General features: G+C 44.5%; 1 protein-coding gene across 8 annotated transcripts in view; it reads right to left on the bottom strand.

The window, feature by feature from the left end:
- Nucleotides 1-23,102, bottom strand: part of LOC139573569 (growth factor receptor-bound protein 10-like) — a 78,782-nt gene that overhangs the window by 9,388 nt on the left and 46,292 nt on the right. For 7 of the 8 annotated variants that reach the window (XM_071397180.1, XM_071397181.1, XM_071397183.1 and 4 more), the window contains 4 exons: nucleotides 22,245-22,377; nucleotides 4,627-4,783; nucleotides 1,520-1,635; nucleotides 881-955 (listed from right to left, as the gene is read on the bottom strand). In XM_071397180.1, coding sequence (XP_071253281.1) covers nucleotides 881-955; nucleotides 1,520-1,635; nucleotides 4,627-4,783; nucleotides 22,245-22,377 — 481 coding nt within the window. Of the gene's footprint in view, nucleotides 1-880; nucleotides 956-1,519; nucleotides 1,636-4,626; nucleotides 4,784-5,729; nucleotides 6,083-22,244; nucleotides 22,378-23,102 lie in introns of those variants that run through there. The other variant, XM_071397187.1, reaches the window with a different exon arrangement.

Below are 23,102 nucleotides of genomic sequence, written 5' to 3'. Positions count from 1 at the left end.
CCAAACCGACATAGAAATTGAAGTTAAGGATCTGACATTCTCATTGAAAGCAAGTCTAAGACACGGTAGATGTGTTCTATGTGTGCCATTTCATTTGCTTCCCGTTCTTAAGTTCCGCTTTTGCGTCTTTCACTCCCGGCTCTGTACACCAGCTTCAAACAGCTGAAAATACATTATTTTTGGTCATGGAAAAGTTATTTTACAGTGGTTTAGACTGCACACTGATTCTCTACATAATGACTGAAAGTAGGCTAACTATTACAATTTTTGCAACCAGGAAATAGCATAGCGATTTTTGCGTAGTGCACCTTTAAGTGATCCACTGTTTATGATCTGCCTTCACTGGATTCCTGGAACCGCCACCAGCCTGCTCCTTCAATCTGACCATGTCAGGAATGGTATCATTTTAAAAGCTTTCTGCCATAGTGGATGGATTCCAGTTATGGGCCTTTTAATAACGCTTTGTCACACTACTACATTTGCAGGCTGAACATGTAAACTTCATTCCATTAGAGCCTCAGGTCTTTCAAGGCACCATGCAGCTACGCTGTGCTGCCTGGCGCAGGATGGGAGGATGATGGCCTGAAGCGCTGTGCTATAACATTCAGTATGTTCCTTTACTCTCCTCTCACAGTTGCTTCCCTTCAGAAGCTGTAATGTCTGTCTGTCTGTCTGTCTGTCTGTCTGTCTGTCTGTTAGGCACGTCTGGCCTGCATGTGCAGAGACACTCGTATGTCAACAGATCATCAAGTGTTACAGCGTGTTCTCTGACAAGACATGCACAAGGAGGTCAAAGGTGAGATCAGACACAGTACACAACACAGACTGAAGTATGCAGTATGCTGAGGTAGTGGAGTCTTTACGGTTCTACGGTACATACCTGTAAAAGTTGAGATGGTGGGATTGCACCATTTGTTTCCTGGCACCATGCAACCATATGCTCGGGAAAGAAATTCTGTTGGTAAGTGAGAGAGGAAAGCAGTCGTTTAGCGAGGAGGTTGTGGGTAAAAGGAAACTCAGAAGGATGGAGGTGGAACGCCAAGAGACATTAAATGAATCCCCTTTCCCAAATTAAAATGAAGAAAAACATTAAACAATAGCATTTGTCTCATAGCTTTTCAAACTGTTTCTTAAATAAGTATGTTTAGGGACAGTTTCCCGGACCCTGGTTTAGTCTTTCTGAGTCCTGGACAGTTATATCCACCAGTCTAACAGTATTATCACAATCTGATCATTTTTCTGAGTGTGAGTGGGTACATTCCTATAAAGTTAGTGAAAGATGAGGCCCACTTGATTGTGAGAGTGTAGTAGGATTTTTCTGGGTAATATGCAAAATTTAACAAGCCCAATCAAACATTCTCCACTCATTTATGAAATGCATTGCTTGTAAACAAAAAATAAAATCCAGGCTGTTTAGCTTGTTATAACGGTTTACACATGTAGAGAATATAAATAGGACAAGCAAAAACTCTGCAGGCGAGCTCTGGGATTCTTTGGAAACAAACAAAAAACAACCTACCAAGGGATTTCTGAAGAATTCATATTTGGCATAGTTCTTCCTGAACAGAAATCTGCCCTCGCTGGTCATGGATGCCTGCACTTGTACCACTAGCTCATGGTCCTCCAAGCACCTCTCTGTAGAGAGAGAGAGAAGGAGCTAGTTACCAAATGGAAGCCTACAATAAGGACACAATATCACGTCTCTAACAAGAAAAAGAACAACATTTGTAGTCATTTTCATGTCAGACATTTTCATGTCTGAACATTGGGTGAAAAGCAAACAATGAAAGAACAAGCAGTTCAGCCTATGACCCCCCCCCCCATCCCCCACTCCCTGCGTACTCTGCCCACCCCCTCACCCTAACACTCCACCCCACACACACCCTTATCTTATCCAAAACTTGCAGACAAATCAGCATGTTCTCACTATGTTCCAGGGTTAGGATCAATTCCATTTAAATTCCAGTCAATTCAGGAAGTACACTGAAATTCCAATTCCAATTCTCTTCAATGCTTTTCAACGAGGAACATTTGGAATTGGAATTTGGTTTACTTTCTGAATTGACTGGAATTGACCCCAACCCCGCTATATTCCTCCCCCCCCCCATCCTGTCGATGTCTTGAGCATACATTCACTCCCCCCTCTCTCAAACAATTAGTGGGGCTATGCTGCTATGCTATACAGGCCCTGCTGTCTGCCTGGACCACTGACCCTGCCTGGCCCCTGCTCTCTCTGCAGGAACACATGTTTCACATCCAACTGTGGAAGCAGGATTCCTAAATAGATTTTGGCAGCAGGAAAGGAGACACTGGGGACTGGGGAGGAAGGGCCCAGGCTTTCTTGGACAAGCAGTAAGATACTCTCACTCATTAAGAGGGAGAGAAAGAGGAAATAGACAATGTGGACGTTTTCAGAAACTATGTGGGTAGTATCATACTGATGTTGCAACCTGGTTGGATTCCAGTCCACTTATATCCCAAAAAATGGAGAGCCAATCCAGTACCACCTCTACCTTGCCTTTACTGAGGCTCTTTGGTGAGTCACTTCCTCTCTGACCATGAGTCAGTCAAGCCCCTGACTCACTAGCTTAAAGCCTGTAGAGGTTATAACCCTTTGTGGGGGAAGCTGAGGGAGGGTCATTGGCCATTATTCTTATCAGCTATTCTATTCACCCGATGACTGACAGTGGCCTTCTCTCGCTCTCTCCTTCTCTCTCTCGCTCTCTCTCTCTTTCTTTCTCTAAGGAAACACCCCCACTGATTGTGGGGTTGTCTTTCAACTATCTCCTCTGGACTCCGCCATTCTGAAGAGAAGATACGACTCAATAATGACAGAAGCGTTAGCCTTCTTTATACCAGGGAGTCAGGGACTCCGTCTCCATTTTGGATCTGTGTGTCTCCCTGTCTTTTCCAGTTTCCTCCTTAGCGAGGGGATTGGGAGCAAGGTTGGGAAAGCAACATATCTAATTGGCTGGATGTCATTCTTATACAACAAAGCCCATCTGGACAGGCCTGGTCAGATTAAGGAGCAATTAGGAAGAGTGACCTTGCCTTGCCTCTAGTGGACGACTCACCATAGAGCGCCTGCCCTAGCTCCATTCAGGTGGCTTCTAAAGGTCAGATCAGCCCTGGTTCCTTTTACAACGAATGGAGGTTGCGTCCAAATGGCACCTTATAGTGCAACATAGTGCCCTGTAGTTCACTATAAGAAAATATTGCCATTTGAGATGCATCCATAGTCTGTAGAATTTTGCCATTGTAGAGGGATGAAGTTATACTGGTTATCCCTACTGCACTTAGCACGGTTTTGGCAGCGCCGACACCAAACCAATCAGAACAGACCATGTGACGGTATTTTAAGAGCTTTAGAGGCCTGTGCTTCAGATATGTAATATTGTTGTGTTCTAATCGCCATATAGTGTTATTAGTTTGAAGATTTTGAAATAAATATGCCATTTCCTTTGGACTATAATGCGCTCAGGATATCGAAAGGAAATTTATGTTTTTTTAGCAAATTCCTTAAAAAAACATACAAAACCTGGATAATTCAGACACACATATCAATATGAACTACACCCTCTTCACATATGCAACATAAAACCTAAATAATTACTGCATATAATTGTTACCCTTCATGTTGTGCGTACATATTGTGTAGCCTATATTTCAGTGTTTAGGCCTAAACATTCCCAGAAATACAGTACTCTCATTTTACCCATCTGCTATAATGAAGATATAAGCCCAGACACAACATGTGTTTTATAATTGCTCGTTCCTTAGGGGGTTGAAGTTTGGAGCATTCTGCTTCTCAGAACTCTTAACGTCTTCACTTACACAACCTCATTTCAATGAATCAAACATTCAGTGAGACTAGCGTTATCCTGTTCAGCTATGGTATAAGCCCAAAGTAAAGTCCCTGTACAAATGTTGACTAGCATGGGGGGGGGAGGGACTAGTTATAAAGTAACTAGACACAGCAAAGTACCTGTATGAGCCAGTGATCGCAATTCCTGGTCCAGAATTAGATAATAAAGAACATCTCTAATCATATTATTACAATATTATTACCATATTATTACACGTGACCATGTTCTGGTACATTCTTATCTCTAACTGTAAGTGACCGTATATCCGTTCTCAGGTACGGTAACAAACTAAGGTTTGGGAGAGTGATGTCAGGAGGGTTCCATGGTCCTGAACTAAGAGCCCGTTGTCTCAGACTGCATCTCAAATGGCACTCTATTCCCTACATAGTGAACTTCCTCTAACAGGGCCCATAGTGCTCTGGTCAAAAGTAGTGTACTATATAAGGTGCCCCATACACCAGACTCTGAAACCGTCTAAAAGACTAAGAGCAGGCACAGACAGGCAGCTAACGACTGTTAACCAAAATAATGATATACAAGAGAAAATATAGGCTACAGATGTAGGCTATCTATTATTTATGATGACTCTTGGTTTCCATAGCGAGACCTCTGTTGACTTTAACATGAGCAGGAGAACATGTTCATTATCCAGTTGGCTTCTCACAGAGCGAGGGCCGAGGGGGGAGGGAGCGCTAGGCTATGTCCTGCCAGCCAGCCTGCCCACCAGCCCACGCATCCAGCGCACCAGGTTGCCACTTACCTAGTCCGAGAAGAGGGTGATGCTCAACAAGTGCCCAACTGTTGTCGTCCACACAATGGCTTTTGTACACGAGGAGCTGACAAAGATCTCTTGCAGTCATGTCGGCTGGTATTTCCACTACTTTCCCCATGCCGTCCTCGCTGAAAATGTTTATAATCTAGAAGAGGAATGAAAAGGCCCTTTCATGTTAGAACTATTCCCAGACACAAGCTCGTAGGCAGACAGACATAATTCAGATAGATGAGACGCATAGTTCAGGCGTAGGCAGGCATAGTTTTACATAGAAAGCATAACTAGATAGCACAACATTTGCAATATAATACCAAGAGCTAATTCACTTCCATTCATAACCATGCGCGTTTGATGAGCATACCAGACATATACAATCCTTTCTCAATGGCAGCGGTTTGTGGGAAAATATAGGTTCTAAAAACATAAATGTGACACTCATCAGAATCATACTTCAAGCTTAAATACTAAGGGGACTGTTTTAGTCCTTCAATCCACACCACCTGTTTCCATAGAGATTACCCACTGACTGAAAGATACTGCATAGAAAAATAGTGTATAGAACGATACAGTATAGAACAAGATACTGTATAGAAAGATACTGAAATGAGCTGTATAGAAAGATACTGTAAAGAGGAATATAGCACATTAATAGAAACAACGGATAAAGCCTTGATAAATCCCCCTCTGAGCACAGATCCTATTTCCTCTGGTTCCCGCAAAGAGATTTTAGTAGGAATTTAGCTTCCTTAGCCTTCCCACTTAGGCTACAGTACGCACACTTTGAACATGATGCCTTGTAAAAATACATTCTCATTCCCTTCTCCAGCTATAGCTTCAACAAATTCAAAGCCTTACAACAGAACATCATATCTTCTTTCGACAGGAAAGAAAAAAACGATTCCTCCTTTCAAGCGGGCTTCGATCCATTCTGAGCCTCTCACATATTCCCTCCTCGCTCGTCATATCTTACATTTTTATTTTATTTTTATCTTCGACCTTTAAAGCATATACTTTGACCCTTGTCTCAGCTAACCTTTGTCAGACTTCAGAGAAAAAGGTAAAAGCGGTTAAATATGTCTCTAAGAGCTTACCTCTACGGCCTGTAATAGGCAGCAGTCCGGAGAGCACGATGGCATTTTTGGAGTGAGCCTGCCTCCGCACAGAACACACACAGACGAACAACCCTCTCCTCAACTTGGTTGAAAAAAAGACTAGTACAGCACAGTTCCTTCCTCTCTGTCAGCGGCTGCCTGTTATGGTACCTGTCACATAATCTCCTCTCCTCTGCCTAGTGCAGGACAGAGCAAGCAGATGGCACTATTTCCAGTCCGGCTAGCTGACAACTTCCCTCTGCTTCTCTCACAAAGGGTTACAGCCATGGGCTTTTAGGTAGTGAATCAAACCACACTTCCTTAACCAATCATAGGGCTCGCTCAGGCTGATGTAATCATTCCCACACAGACACACACTCACAGACAAACACACCCTCTCTCTCTCTCTCTCTCACGCACACACAGACGCACAGTCATGCACAGACACAGTCAACTTTATCAGGCTGCAGCTCTGAATAGCTTTCGGATTCTTTTTGAGTAAAAGTGAAAATGATCATTTAAGAGGGTGTGGGGCAGAGTGAAAGAAGCCGTCGTTTTAACCTCCCAACATGTTCTGAAGTTTCAAGTGAGGGCTTGTTTCTTTTCTTTTTTCTCTCCGTGGCTCAGCTTTGAACTTTGCAGTCAGAAATCTCTCTCACGACAGCGCAAGGCTCATTACGGGCTAAATGAAACAAACCTGAGTACTTGAACTTCTCGTTGGCCTCCCCTCGAGTCTAGCTTCATGCCAACATTCTTTCTCTCAAAAGAACAAAACACGGAAACTTAGTGTGTTCACTATTCGGCTCGCCCCCCACCCCTCTTTTTTTTGTTTTACTTCAGATACTTAATACCCCACTGACTGGACTGACAAAGGCTCTGCCCCACCCCGCCTGGAGTAGACATTTAGCCGATGTCCTTTCAACATCCTCTCATCTCAATGGGTCAATATCTATATACAAAACACTATGCTGAAGGGAGAAGGAGGATAATGGTTCCCTTCCTTCCAGTGTAGGAAGCAGGAAGCAGGAAGCAGCCATAGTGGTCAGAGAGGATGATTTAGGGTTTCACTACTATTGCCACGTTCAAAACAACTGGGAACTTGAAACTGGGAAATCTGACTTCCGACTTCAGTGCGTTCAAGACAACTGGGAACTCCAAGTCAGCAAGTCAGGCCTCTTTCTAGAGCTCCGACATTCCGACCTGAAGATCACTGACGTTACAATTCTACCGCAATTTTTTATCAGTTTCCAGTTGTCTTGAAAGCACCATAAAGCCTTAAAGAGAGCGGGGCTATGGCAGGGGAGGGGAGTATGACCAGACAGAGGAGGGGGTGGGAGGAAGGGAGATAGAGACAGAGAGCAAGAGAAAGAGTCCCATGCCAATAAAGCCCCTTAAATTGAAATTTAATTGAGAGAGAGAGAGAGAGAGAGAGAGAGAGAGAGAGAGAGAGAGAGAGAGAGAGAAAGAGATAGTGAAAGATACAGATAAGTAGAGAGGGGAAGAGATAGTGAAAGATGAGAGATAAGTAGAGGAAGAGATAGTGAAAGATGAGAGATAAGTAGAGGAAGAGAGTGAAAGAGAGAGGGAGAGCAGAGGGAGGGAGGGAGAGAAAAAGTGAAAGAGAGCAGATACACAGAGACAGACAAAAGTGAGAGAGGTGAGAGACTGAGGTGAGAGAGAGTGAGGTGAGAGAGAGACAGAACAAGAAATAGAGAGAAAGAGAGAGAAAAGAAGAGACAAACGAATGTTCTGTGATAGTAGTAAGTAGGGCTATGTGTAGTGTACATGCCACTATACTAGACTTCCAGTTGTCACTGCAGCCACACCCCTCTCCTCATTGACTTATCACTACCTCACTACTGGCCTGCCTGGTGAGTCAGTGGGGAAAACCCCATGTCACATACCTACCATGCTGTACTACAACAGGACACACTACTACTGCCAGCAGCTAACACTCCTTATGTGGAATGAGATAGCACAACCAGTACTACACCACTATGCCTATTACATCACTTTTACATCGTATTATTATCCTAGAATACATACTGTACTGGATATTATGAGGAGAGGAGTCACGTGCTTTGCCATGTGTGTAGAGAAGTTAACAAGTACACACTTCAGGGGGTAGAGAATTGGAGCACATGGTCCTAACTTCACCGAACAAGAGCAGGAACATAACCTCTCAACCTCTAAGTGGAAAATGTTTCAATCCAACATTGCATCCCAATGTGATGAAAGGAACAGAAAGACATTCAAGTGAGTGATGAGGACTGAGGAGACACGGCACGCTTCCTTGACCTACTCCACTTCTTTTTTCTAAAGAGAAAAGATGTCCTTGTGATAAAGAGAGGGAAAGAAAGAGCGAGAGGGGTGGAGGGAGGGGAGAAAGAGAGAGGGAAAATGAAAGGAAGGAAGGGGAAGACAGGGGAGGGAGAGAAGGAAAGAGAAAGACAGAGAGAGAGAGAGCGAGAGAGGGGGGGTGTGCTGGGTTGTCTTCCGGTTCTTTCTGAACACTATTCTCATTCAGTGGTGGGCCTCCAGGATGACTCAGGACTTGTGATGTAATTACCCAGGGACAAGCTGCTGAGAGCCCCAAGCTACACACACACAGGCAATGTCCCTCTTCAGCCACTCTCATTCTCTCGCAAACACACACACACACACACACACGCGCGCGCGCAATGTCACTCTTCAGCCACTCTCACTCATACACATTACAAGTGCATTAAAAGCACAACATTTACATCAGGGATGTGTTAAAAACTCTAGATTACTGGTTATTACTGGTTACTAGCCTCTTATGGATGATTAACCTCAGTCTAATATGGAGAAATCTATAAGGTTGTGGTGACACATCAGGTCCTCTCTGCTTGTATCCCACACAGGAAAGGAATGGTGAAGTAATATAGAGGGTCACCAGTGAATAGGTTTTACCATGCGAAGTACTGTAAATGGTGCCATTTGGGATGCAGCCAATGAAGATGGCACTGATATCTCATTTGGGTCTTCAGTAAGCAGGCTACAGTGGGGTAGTAGTGGTAATGCCATAGAATTAGAATGCGTAGAACATAGTGCACCCATGAGTTTACCAGTGAAATTGCCAAAGTCAGAGGTTCCAAGTCTATTCTGTTCATTCTATTTCTATGGGTAATTCCTCTGATGGAAACATCTGACCTGATCTCTTTGAGAGGCATTTTATATTTATTATAGCCTATTGTACCAGGCTATATAACAACATTTTATTGGCTATGACATAAGAAGCAAAGAGTAAGTGGTGGAACCATTTAAATAGGGCTGTGACGATACCAGTATCTCAATATTTCCATGTCAAAAATGAAAACACGAAGCAGACCAAACTCTTTGGTTCTTTAAAATCCTGCTGTATGTAATAAATACACGTGACTCTGGATGACAACATAAGGATGTTTGTTTTCAACATTAGGGCTGTTTTCCTAAACATTTGTTTCCTTGCCACGATACTGACGAGTATCGTGATACTGGTATCTTCCCGGACCTACAATTGAATACCTTTAGGCTTAAATCTTCTTCATAAGAAAAACCTGAGTTCAATTAAATCTGTAAGGAGGCAATTCTAAATCTAGTGCTTCTCTGTAGGCTAACTCCATTATCTCCCTAAGTTATTAAAAACCAAAACCAAAGAAGTGGCTCTACTCTCTAATCCCCCAAAAGAACAGCCATTGATTAAACAGTGTTGGCTAGCGGTCGACTGAGCGGTGGTCTCGCCCCCTCTCTGCAACCCACCAACAAACCAGTCCCGTTTACAAGTACCTCTTTAATGAAGCCAAATGTACTGTGTGCTCTGTGTGGTCTCTGAACTGCAGTGGCCATTGACATCCACTAATGAGAATGTGAGACAAAACCTGGAATAAAGACAATAAAGACAAAGCTTGTCATGTCCTGAGCTTCACTCGCTGCCTGCAGCCTGCTGGCCCGGGGAGAAGTGCTGGGCTGAGTCGACCTCTAAAGGGAACGCTACGTAAATACTGCTGACTCATGAGGTGGACATGAACCGCTTCTTGTTGTCAAATTTTTGTGTCAAATTAAGCACCCCCAAAGAGGGGATTTATCCAGGCTCACTATTGCAGAAAAATGACCAGAACATTGGCCAAGGACTAAAATGGGGGCTTTCAGAAGCACAATACCAAGTCATGTACAATGCACTCTCCCTCCAACGCAGTTAGTTAGTGAGCTAGGTACAGAACAAGAAAACAACAGAATATATAATAATATGGATGATTTGGAAAGTTTTGAAGTACTATCGTGCACGTTTAGCAGTGTATTTAGCAGATGCTGGGGCCAGTTAAAACAGTAATTTGATGCTTTCAGGAGTGGAGAGAGGTGGATGAACTAACGCCACACTGTGGTTAACATCTAGGCCACAGTGACTACTCATCCCCATCGAACTCCCACATGCAAACCACCCAGCTCGTGGCTGAAACTCAACCATATCCCATTGATATAACGAATGTTAGCCATGGGAGTACAGTACAGGGCAGCCCAGTCAAAAACAGTCAGTCTATTGGCTCAAAGGGCATGATGAAAAAACGACTCTCTTTGGAAAACATTGATTAGGTTATAATATATGACTAACTCTGTATATATTTGTAAAAAAGTCTGGTGGTTCCAGATATCAGCATATGTTCCCAAAAATTCAGAATAGCTTGACTCATTAACTTCTTATGGCTGGGGGCAGTATTGAGTAGCTTGGATGAATAAGGTGCCCAGAGTAAACTGCCTGCTACTCATGCCCAGTTGCTAATATATGCATATTATTAGTAGATTTGGATAGAAAACACTCTGAAGTTTCTAAAACTGTTTGAATGAAGTCTGTGAGTATCTGAGGTTTGTAGGTTTTCAACTCTTTGCCTATCGAAGATACAGTGGGATATTGATCATATTGCACTTCCTAAGGCTTCCACTAGATGTCAACAGTCGTTAGAACCTTGTTTGATGCTTCTACTGTGAAGGAGGGGGGAATGAGGGCTCTTTGAGTAAGGGCTCTGGCAGAGTGCCATTAGCTGACCAGGCGCGTTCACGTGAGAGAGTTAGCTTGCGTTCCATTGCATTTCTGAAGACAAAGGAATTCTCCGGTTGGAACATTATTGAAGATTTATGTTAAAAACATCCTAAAGATTGATTCTATACTTCGTTTGACATGTTTCTACGAACTGTAATATGAATTTTCGTCTGAACTTTTGCATGGACCTGCCCGCGCGTCGTGAGTTTGGATTGTGTACTGAACACGCGAACAAAAACGAGGTATTTGGACATAAACGATGGACTTTATGGAACAAATCAAACATTTATTGTGGAACTGGGATTCCTGGGAGTGCATTCTGATGAAGATCATCAAAGGTAAGTGAATATTTATAATGCTATTCTGACATCTGTTGACTCCACAACATGGCGGATATCTTTATGGTTGTTTTGGGCTCTGAGCGCTGTACTCAGATTATAGCATGGTGTGCTTTTTCCGTAAAGTTTTTTTGAAATCTGACACAGCGGTTGCATTAAGGAGAGGTTTATCTAAAGTTCCATGTATAATACTTGTATCTTTTATCAATGTTTATTATGAGTATTTCTGTAAATTGATGTGGCTCTCTGCAAAATCACCGGATGTTTTGGAGGCAAAACATTACTGAACATAACGCGCCAATGTAAACTGAGATTTTTGGATATAAATATGAACTTTATCGAACAAAACATACATGTATTGTGTAACATGAAGTCCTATGAGTGTCATCTGATGAAGATCATCAAAGGTTAGTGATTCATTTTATCTCTATTTATGATTTTTGTGACTCCTCTCTTTGGTTGGAAAAATGGCTGTGTTTTTCTGTGAATAGGTGCTGACCTAACATAATGATATGTTGTGCTTTCGTCGTAAAGCCTTTTTGAAATCAGACACTGTGGTGGGATTAACAACAAGTTTATCTTTAAAATTGTGTAAAATACTTGTATGTCTGAGGAATTTTAATTATGAGATTTCTGTTGTTTTGAATTTGGCGCCCTGCACTTTCACTGGCTGTTGACATATCGATCCCGTTAACGGGATCCCAGCCATTAGAAGTTAACTAAAACTCAACAAGATACCATTATGGAACGCACCCCCAAAACCAAACAATCCCTCAGTTCCTTAGTCCCTTCAAACCAGAACAAACCACAAGCAAAAAGACCCACGGACGGTGTCTATATATAGATCAAATAGAGGCTGATCCATCGGCTCTGTGCATTCCTCTGGGAAGAATCCTCCCTGAGCGGAGCCTGAAGCTCCCATACCTCCTCCCTGCCACACACATCATATCGGCCCCAGCCTCCAACCCCAACAATCCCCTTTGAATGGCCGAGATCTTTCCCTGCAGCTCCCTACTGAGATCAATCCAGAGAGGAGACAAACATTTCTCCAATAGGAGCAGACTGGTTAATTGCGCAGCAGGGACCCGGGTAGCACCCTTTCAGGCCACCGCACCGCAGAACATTGTCCCCTTACGGGACTCAGGGACTGCCATTGGGCACTCACAAAAGGATGACATCATTCAAATTTGACTACACAATAAAACCAGCCGCCCGCAAGCTGCACTCACTGTACTTCTACTTGCACTGGTCACCCAAGCTGTAAGGCCAGGCCAAGGCCAGCTAGCTGCTGGTGGCGCACCCACACCCACACATACCCACACACTGGGAACCTGCTCACTCAAACTATATAATGCTCTACTCTGGTATAGGCCTACCTACTACAATACAAGAAGTCAGCAGCAGAATCAGTTTATTAAAAGTGAGTGCTGAGAAACGGTGAGAAAGATTTGATTTCAGAGATTTCACATAGCTGTACATTGTGTTCCAGTATAATTAGGTGTTTCTGGAGAGAAGCCAAGATCAGGCCTCATTCCAATGGCGCTGCTCTGCTCTCTACTCTGGACTTAGTCATTACTGCTATTTGAATTAAGCCAGTTGTCTGTCTGCATTTCCTCCAATGGTTGCCTTTTCAAAATGTAACAAGTTAGAGATGAATTGAATGTATATGCTGAGAGTGTGGGAGTACAGTTGCATCTCTTTTTTCCTGTTGACAGAAAGCACTTTCCTTGTGTCTCCATCTCTCCCCCTTTCTTTTCCCCTCTCTTTTCCCTCCTCTCTCTGTGAACACTAGTTCCACTTGAGAGAAATCTGAGCTGTCCTACTTTCCTGTACGAGAGAGAGAGTTGAGAGAGAGAGAGGGAGAGGCAGAGAGATAGAGTTGAGAGAGAGGGAGGGAGGAAGAGAGACACAGGGCAGAGAGAAAAGCAGAAAGTTGAGAGTGAGAGAAGCTGCCCTCTTCTCAGTTTAGAGCGCAAGAGAGTTGTGCGGGAGAGAGGCCTGCTCTGCCCTGCAGTGGAGGATTCCATGCAGTCTCCATGACCTACATGAGTCCAGCTGAAGCTTGGCGGGCCCGCTGAGACACTCTACTCAGGCCAGATGAACTAACAGCTTGCAGCAACACATTCCACCCTGTCAAGACTCCATCCTGGACACAGAGCAGGGCAGTTCACATTCCCTCCAGTAAAGTCATACAATGATGAATCAACTGGTCTTTTCTCACACGTTCAATATGGGCTACACACACACTTCTATATATAGACGGCTATTGTATAATGTTCTCAGACTAAAACTGTGGCCCATGCAGGAACTTTGGGAACATATCCATGCTTGACACTGGTGAAAAACTATCCATGTGTGTTTATTACAGAGGATCACATTAAAATACTGAAAATCATGGAATAATTTCCCCAAAGACAGAGTGAAAATCATCAGTCTACATAATAAGTATAATGAACAGAAATAGGTCATACTAACCATAACAAAACAGCAAATCTCTAAAACAGGGACACGATCAGGGACTCACATATGATAGAGCAGGGTTCCCAAATGGCGGCCCGGCCTGCCGGCCCAATTCAAATCAAATGTTATTTGTCACATGCTTCCTAAACAACAGGTGTGGACTACTGGACTGCTTACTTACGGACCCTTCCCAACAAAGCAGAGAGAAAGAAAATAGTTAAACATGTAATAATAAAAGTAATAATAGATACATAATGAGTAATAATAACTTGGCTGTACAAGGACTACCATTCCCTAGTTGATGTGCAGGGGTACGAGGTAAGAGGTAGATATGTACATATAATTAAGAATAAAGTGACAGATAGTAAACAGTAGCAGCAGCGTATGTGAATCAAAACATTTAGTGCAAAAAGGGTCAATGCCAGATAGTTAAATAGTTAATCAACTAGCTACCCGGACTAACTATTTAGCAGTCTAATGGCTTGGGGGTAGAAGCTGTTCCGGGTTCTTTTGGTTCCAGACTTGGTGCAGAAGGTACCGCTTGCTGTACGGTAGCAGAGAGAACAGACTCCAACCTGGGTGGCTGGAGTCTGACAATTTTTAGGGCCTTCCTCTGACACCAACTGGTATAGAGGTTCTGGATGGCAGGGAGCTCGGCACCAGTGATGTACTGGGCAGTATGCACTACCCTCTGTAGCGCCTTGCGGTCGGATGCCAAGCAGTTGTCAAACCAAGCGGTGATGCAGCCAGTCAAGATGCTCTCAATGGTGCAGTTGCAGAACTTTTTGAAGATCTGAGAGCCCGTGCCAAATCTTTTCAGCCTCCTGAGGGGGAAGAGGCGTTGTCGTGCCCTCTTCACAACTGTGTTGGTGTGTTTCGATCATGATAGATCCTTAGTGATGTGGACACTGAGGAACTTGAAGCTCTCGACCCGCTCCACTACAGCCAAGTCGATGTGAATGGGGGCGTGCTCGGCTCTCCATGGTCAGCTCCTTTGTCTTGCTGACGTTGAGGGAGAGGTTGTTGCATTCCTATAGGCTGTCTCATCGTTGTCGGTGATCAGGCCTACCACCATCGTGTCTGCAAACTTAATGATAATGTTGCGAGTCGTGCGCGGACACACAATCGTGGGTGAACAGGGAGTACAGGAGGGGACAAAGCACACACCCCTGAAGGGCCACGTGTTCAGTGTCAGTGTTGCGGATGTGTTGCCTACCCTCACCACCTGCAGGCGACCCGTCAAGAAGTCCAGGATCCAGTTGCAGAGGGAGGTGTTCGGTCCCAGGGTCCTTAGCTTAGTGATTAGAAAGAAATCGACCCACAGCTGAATCTAGTTGATGATCCCTGTGCTATAGTAATGAACAGGCCTGTACTAAGTGGGGGAATTGTTCTGGCTTGTAACTTTACCTGCTAAGAGAACTCACCGTGTCTATCTCAGTTAAGCTAACATGACACAGCTAACCAGGGTATCATCTAGCAGTCTGTAAATAAGAGACATAAAACACAGAGGGACAGGTGTGTTACTTAGTTTGACCTGTGACCTGGCAGGCTCAGTGTACAGAGTGAGGTACCTTAACGTCCTTCTCCCAATGGGGAACCACAGCCAGCCAGTTTGTCCAGCTAAGCCTACATCATAGCAGTTAGTGTTTAGCATAGCCTATACTAGCATGGTCTAGCATAGCCTAACCCCCTCCAATTCATATCTGGACCTCAAAGCATATCATTGTTCCCCTCTAATCAGGGACAGATTTAAACCTGGGACACCATGTTGGTGCAATTAATTATCAGGTAAGTAGAACAGAAAACCAGCAGTAGTCTAGCCTGACGACTCACACTAAATTCTTCCGCTGCTCTGTCGTTCACTACCTACTTTAGTAGTAATTTCATTGTAATTGTTTGTGGTGACAAGGGGCGTTGCAAAAAGAGTAAGTCATCATCGATTGGATCATCTTTAACCAATCAGAGTATCAAAGCCAATTACGAATTTTCCAACCGTGTTCTGGCTCAGGCCCAACCGATAGGTTTCTGGACCAATCAGAGAAGGCCGAGGAGGTACTCAGGGACGCATTGCGGAGAAGAAAATAACATCCGTAGGCGTGGCATAGCGTTTGGCTAAAGCAGTAGTCCGGACCTCGGGTAAGATTTAAATACCCTTTGCCTAGCCTAATATAGCGTAGCATAGCATCTCTCAGTTCCCCAGAACTTAACACACAAAGCAGAGCAAGGCAGGGCTGTCGATAAAACAGTCACAGATTTTTGTCACTGAGTGACTGGTGCACTGGCCAAGTAATCCAAGCAGCAGGTCGAGGCTTGTCTTGCTGGGTAAGTGGAGGGTTAAATATGGCCTGACACATGAGATGTTCCAGAATAAACCACAAGCTCCCTGGCACGCCTCCAACAAGCATTTGTTAACAACACAGTTGCAATTTGTATCTCAAGAGTGCTGCCAGTCAGCGTGCAACACATAGATATACACAGACACGCACGTACACACACGTACGCAGGCACCAATTTAAGACCTGCAAGTGAACAGCATGCTTACTTCACCCACGTATGAGATTAGATACTGAGCTACAGTACAGCAGCCTCTCCTCTCCAGTACCTCTGCCTGCAACGTGCCTCAATTAATTAAATTGAACCCAAACAATTCTCTTTGGGGGGGTTGAGAAAGATCTAGTCAGAGCCGAGCCAGCTGAAAGTCCTACAAGCAGTTGCAGGAGGAATGTTCTCTCCCAGCAGCAGCACAGAATGCCTAGTGCTGACTGGTCCCATGTAATCCTTCCATGTTCCGTTTGGGAACATTCTTTGGGAAAGAGAAACAATAAGCATGCATTGCTTCCATACACGGGGCTCTGAACAATTATGGGCCGTGTTTACATGATACTTTGCCTAAGTTCAAAATGGGACTCTATTGCCTACACAGTGCACAACTTTTTTTCTTCCTATGGGCCGTGATCAATAGTAGTGCACTATAAAGGAAATAGGGTGCCATTTGGCCTGTACACTAAGTCAGCCCGCTGTAGGATCTGGGATGTGCTGCTTCACTGTTGGTGTGGTTTAAGAGCCTGTTAAAACAGACTCCCTCTAGTCTAAGCGAGGCAGCACATTTCTGGCACTGGTCACTTTGATCTCCAACTCAGCGTTGCAGAACACATTAACCTGAAATTCTGTTCCAACGCAATTAACCTAAACACTCAGACGAGCCAACATCAGCAATATACCAACATTTTATTTACAGTGGAAAAGGGTGAACTCTGACCCAAACTCAGGCATTCCTGAATCACCAGCAGCCAAGTATGATGCTCAGCTGTGGAGGTGATAGAATGCTGCACATCCCTACTAACATGTAGTGACTTTACTGTGACATTGATGAGTGGCCTCATATGCTCTGCCATGGAATTTACAACATTTACAATTATGCACATTATATTCATTCTATGTTCTAAATAGCCAATTTTTACATTCCATACACAGCCATCACTGTTCATGTGAATCCAAACAATGTGGGTGACATCAAGTGGAGACTCCTTTCGCAATGTTAAGTTCTTCCACTATGCCACCGATGTCAAGTTCTCCCTCTATGCCACCAATGTTAAGTTCTTCCACTATGCCACCAATGTCAAGTTCTCCCTCTATGCCACCAATGTTAAGTTTGCCCTTTATGCCAACAGTGTCAAGTTCTCCCACTATGGCACCAATGCCAAGTTCTCCCACTATGCCACCAATGTCAAGTTTTCCCTCTATGCCACCAATGTTAAGTTCTTCCACTATGCCACCAATGTCAAGTTTTCCCTCTATGCCACCAATGTTAAGTTCTTCCACTATGCCACCAATGTCAAGTTCTCCCTCTATGCCACCAATGTTAAGTTTGCCCTTTATGCCAACAGTGTCAAGTTCTCCCACTATGGCACCAATGCCAAGTTCTCCCACTATGCCACCAATGTTAAGTTCACCCTCTATGCCACCAATGTCACTCACTAACTGACTGAGTGGCTGGCTACTATTCCAAGCCTCTTACCTCACCATGCGTAAATATGCATCGCCACAGTAATGAGCTCAGAGGCTATTAACCATATTGCTCATCTCTCTCTCCACACACTCCTTCTCCTTTCAGTGTGCGTGCCAGCTGCTGAGTTCACAGAACGATTTAAAAGGATAACGCGTTGCACACAAGGGAAGAGGCGGAGGGAGGGGATGGGATCGGGAGGTGAACCTGTGTCACCGGTGTGTCAACTTAACAACAGTCTAATTGAAACAGAAAGGAGGCTAAGCTACGGAGGACTAGGCACCAGGCATGACAGTGCAGTTTACTAACCCAGTAATAGGGCTGCAGCACAGTTGTGTCACATGCGGTGTCGCTGGCGTGCTTAGACTTGTCCCTGCTGGTGTGTGGTATGGGCTGGAACCCAGAGTCTGACTGCATGGTGATGGAGGCCCTTAGACTCTGTGCTGTGAGAGTTAGGTGGGTCGCATCCAACTTGCCTCTTAGGACTGATGACTTACTACAGAGCAGACATGACAGACAGAGACGGACAGACAGACAGGACTGGGACGGAGGGCGCTCAAGGTACAGACAGTACATTCAGATCTGCAGCTCCTGTCCAACCAGTGCCAACCCATGGACAACTCACATCAGATCAGCATACATCCACTAATTACAGAGAACATTGTGTCCAGATCAGCTGAAGACACAACCCTAGGGACAGGGTGTCCAGGTCAGTCAGGCTGGCAGCATCAGGACCAGTTAGTATAGTGACTACTGGTTGGTCAAAACCCTCCATCTCCGGGCCTCCCGGGTGGCGCAGTGGTCTAAGGCAGTGCTAGCTGTGACACCAGAGATTCTGGGTTCGAGCCCAGGCTCTGTCACAGCCGGCCGCGACCGGGAGGCCCATGGGGCAGCGCACAATTGGCCCAGCGTCGTCCGGGTTAGGGAGGGTTTGGCCAGCAGGGATATCCTTGTCTCATTGCGCACTAGCGACTCCTGTGGCGGGCCGGGCGCAGTGCACGCTGACCAGGTCGCTAGGTGTACGATGTTTCCTCCGACACATTGGTGCGGCTGGCTTCCGGGTTGGATGTGCATTGTGTCAAGAAGCAGTGTGGCTTGGTTGGGTTGTGTTTCGGAGGACGCATGGCTCTCGACCTTCGTCTCTCCCGAGTCCGTACGGGAGTTGCAGCGAAGAGACAAGACAGTAACTACTACCAATTGGATACCACGAAAAAGGGGGTAAAATAAGAATATTTCAATTTAAAAAACTCTATCTTCAGCCCAGTTAACAGATCATGAAAAACCCTACGCCACCAGGGTTGTCAAAACCAGCCAGTGAACATCCGTCCGTCCATAACGAAACAAGTCTGTTATTTGTTAACACTACCATTTTAAGAGCACGGCTGGGGTGAGACACAGAGAGAGAGAGCTAGGTCATTGACTGAGACTTTGGGGGGGAGGCAAATGAAAATCATATGGGCATCGTGTAACAGACTGCGCAGTGATCCCTGACAGGCCAGCCGGCAGCGCAGCGTTCGCGTGCCTCCAATGCGCGGGGGCTGGGGAAGAGGAATGGGAGCCTGTCAGAAAGCGCCCAGAGGTCGGAAAATTCTGTAAACAGCTAACTTCTCACCAGCCCTACTCCGCCAGCCAGCCAGGCCTCCAGGGTCGGCATGCAGGCAGGCAGAAAGACGGACAAACAGACAGAGACGATTCTAGAGGACAGGCACTGCATGCTGGGAGAGCAAAGCAGAGCCAGCTGTGGAGCAGGGCCCATCTCTATGACCCCCAACCTCATATGTGCACACACACACACACACACACACACACACACACACACACACACACACACACACACACACACACACACACACACACACACACACACACACACACACACACACACACACACACACACACACACACACACACACACTCAGACAAACTCACACACAGGTTTTTAGGCAACATATGTCTTTATCTCAGTATCGTGGGCCAATCACAAACCGGAAAAACATGCTTTAGAACTGCTTTACAAAAGCTGCATGTTCTAGCCAAAGGTACATAGTACCAAATAAATATATGGTTATTTTCCATCTCCAGCTCCCTGCATCTACAGACTACAGCTCATGCTGCCAGTTCTTACAGACCAGACCTGGATTCAAATAGTATTTGTCTAATGTCAAATACTTTCATTGAGCCTGCCTGAAGTGCCAGATTGGCGGTCTTGCACTTTCCACGGGTTCCATTGAGCCAAGCAAGCTCTATCAAGCAGCTAAAAGTATTTGAAAGAAATACAATAATACAATTTGAACCCAGGGTCTGCTAATACAGGCTCTGAACCCCAGAGCCATAAAAGTTGAGTCAGGATTAGCCAGGGACATATTTATTCGAAATATACATCCCTTTTACAGTAATCTCGGCTCTGCTATAGTAATGATTAAGAGTGACTCTCTTCCAAGAAAGAGTTCACTGCAGCCTTCCCATTTCTTTCAACTAAGGTGGGGTAGTGGGCGTGGCCAATGGCATGGGCTCCAACCAAACATTTTTAAAGGCCGTCCTCTTGGCCGCAGAGGCGAAATGTTGCAGTTCTAAAGCTAGTTTCCTTCAATTCTACAAAATGTGCCATGGCTTATGCCATGCTCTTATGTTATCGGAGTGACTCAAACATTATAACAAAATCAATGGGGGCCATGCCATGATATTTTTTGAATTTTAGATTCTCCCTGTCTAGTTTTTATTTTGGTGATTTTAGTTCTCAAAGATGTTCTTATTTAAAAACATATAGGTCCATTATCTTTTCTACATACTTTAAATCTGGTTTTAGTTGTTTAAGTTTACACTAAAAACGTTTTACCATCCGAAAATGTATTTTTAATAAAACCAAAAAACATACAGTACCAGTCAAAAGTTTGGACACACCTACTCATTCAAGGGTTTTTCTTTATTTTTACCATTTTCTACATTGTAGAATAATAGTGAAGACATCAAAACTATGAAATAACACATATGGAATCATGTAGTAAATGATTTTAAATCAAAATATCTTTTATATTCTATATTCTTCAAAGTAGTCACCTTTCGCTTTGATGACAGCTTTGCACACTCTTGGCATTCTCTCAACCAGCTTCATGAGGAATGCTTTTCCAATAGTCTTAAAGGAGTACCCACATATGCTGAGCACTTGTTGGCTGCATTTCTTTCACTCTGTGGTCAATCTCATCCTAAACCATCTCAATTGGGTTGAGGTCGGGTGATTGTGGAGACCAGCTCAACTAATGCAGCACTCCATCCCTCTCCTTCTTGGTCAAACAACCCTTACACACCCTGGGGGTGTGTTTTGGGTCATTGTCCAGTTGAAAACCAAATGATAGTCCCACTAAGCGCAAACCAGATGGGATGGCGTATCGCTGCAGAATGCTGTGGCAGCTAAGTTGATTGATTGATTTCTAAATAAACCACAGACAGTGTCACCAGCAAAGCATCCCCACACCATCACACCTCCTCCCCCATGCTTCACGGTGGGAACCACACATGCAGAGATCATCCGTTCACCTACTCTGCGTCTCACAAAGACACAGCGGTTGGAACCAAAAATAAAAAATTTGTAATAATCAGACCAAAGGATATATTTACACCGGTCTAATGTCCATTGCTGGTGTTTCTTGGCCCAAGCAATTATCTTCTTCTTATTGGTGCCCTTTAGTAGTGGTTTCTTTTCAGCAATTCGACTATGAAGGCCTGATTCACGCAGTCTCCGCTGAACAGTTGATGTTGAGATGTGTCTGTGACTTGAACTCTGTGAAGCATTTATTTGGGCTGCAATCTAAGGTGCAGTTAACTCTAGTGAACTTATCCTCTGCAGCAGAGGTAACTCTGGGTCTTCCTTTCCTGTGGCGGTCCTCATGAGAGCCAGTTTCAATACAGCGCTTGATGGTTTTTACGACTGCACTTGAAGAAACTTTCAAAGTTATTGACATTTTCCAGATTGATTGACCTTCATGTCTTAAAGTAATGATGACTGTTGTTTCTCTTTACTTATTTGAGCTGTTCTTGCCATAATATGGACTTGGTGTTTCACCAAATAGGGCTCTCTTCTGTATACCCTACCTTGTCACAACACAACTGATTGGCTCAAACGCATTAAGAAGGAAAGAAATCCCACAAATGAACTTATAACAAGGCACACCTGTTAATTTAAACACATTCCAGGTGACTACTTCATGAAGCTGGTTGAGAGAATGCCAAGAGTGTGCAAAGGTGTCATCAAGGCAAAGGGTGGCTACTTTGAAGAATCTAAAATATATTTAGATTGATTTAACCAACCAAATGGTTACTACATGATTCCATATGTGTTATTTCATAGTTTTGATGTCTTCACTATTATTCTACAATGTAGTAAAAATAGTAGAAATAAAGGAAAACCCTTGAATGAGTAGGTGTGTCCAAACTTTTGACTGGTACTGTATTTTGGAGTGGCGGCAACGATTCAGCAGAGGCAACCCGTCACTGCTAAATGAATATAGGGGAAACACTGATTCTGATTAGAGATAACGACCGTGGGAGAAATAAACCAAACTGCTGTGGTACTGTAAGATGTACGACACCATACTTTAGTGGCCCTTTTCAAGAACAATCTTCATGGTTAGCTAAGCTACCATAGTAAGGAGTGAAGAGAAGGGTCTCTGACTTACGTATGTGCCTGAGGGCTGACACGGAGGTAAGGACCCAGGGCTGAGGACAGGAGAGCCGGAGAGCTCGGGAAAGGGGTTGGGGATGGCTGGCAGAGAGGACGTCCGGAGCTGCTGCTCCTCTTCTTGCAGTCTCCTGAGAATCACAACATTCAGGGAGGACATTAACAAAGTGGGGGACAAACACACACAGACAGACTGAAAAAGCTGTTGTGAAGCAGATGAATGCAGATCATGAGAACATGAGGACAGTCTCCCCTGATATAAACCCAATGCTTTGTGGCTGAGTATGAATAATGAATAATCCATGGTTTCACAGTGAGAGAGACTGCTGCCGAGCCGGGGCCTCATGCCCATTTCTCTCTGATCACTGCACTGTGAGCTGATTCTTTCTGCCACACCACAGGACGACTGCCAGCGTTTGAGGAGCTACTAATTACATGCAATATTCATCAAACCATTATTTCATGCAGTTTCAAGAGCAAAGTGCCCATTTCATGACCTGCTGCAAGAGCAACAGCCTGTTCATTCACTGTCTGCCTGTCAATAAGAAACCGACTAGGTCTGCATCCCCAATGGCACCCTATTATTCCATTTATAGTGCCTTACTTTTGAACAGGGTTTATAGGGCTCTGGTCAAAAGTAGTACACTATGTAGGGAATAGGATGCCATTTGGGATGGAGCCCCTGACTGTCAATCAGAAACAGACTGGAGGTTGGCTTGGCTTTATCAGACGACTAGCATCTGAAGTGAACTGCAGCAGCCAGGCAGATAGCCATCATTAGCATCTCTCTACATTTTCTCCAAACCCAGGCGGGTAGGGGAGTTCAAAAGGAGAAGTGTTTGATGCAGTTCCATGT

The sequence above is a fragment of the Salvelinus alpinus genome, chromosome 4 (assembly GCF_045679555.1).
Source record: "Salvelinus alpinus chromosome 4, SLU_Salpinus.1, whole genome shotgun sequence".
Classification (NCBI taxonomy): Eukaryota; Metazoa; Chordata; class Actinopteri; order Salmoniformes; family Salmonidae; genus Salvelinus; species Salvelinus alpinus.
The sequence above is the reverse complement of the archived record's forward strand: the minus strand, read 5'-3'. Positions and strand labels throughout refer to the sequence as shown.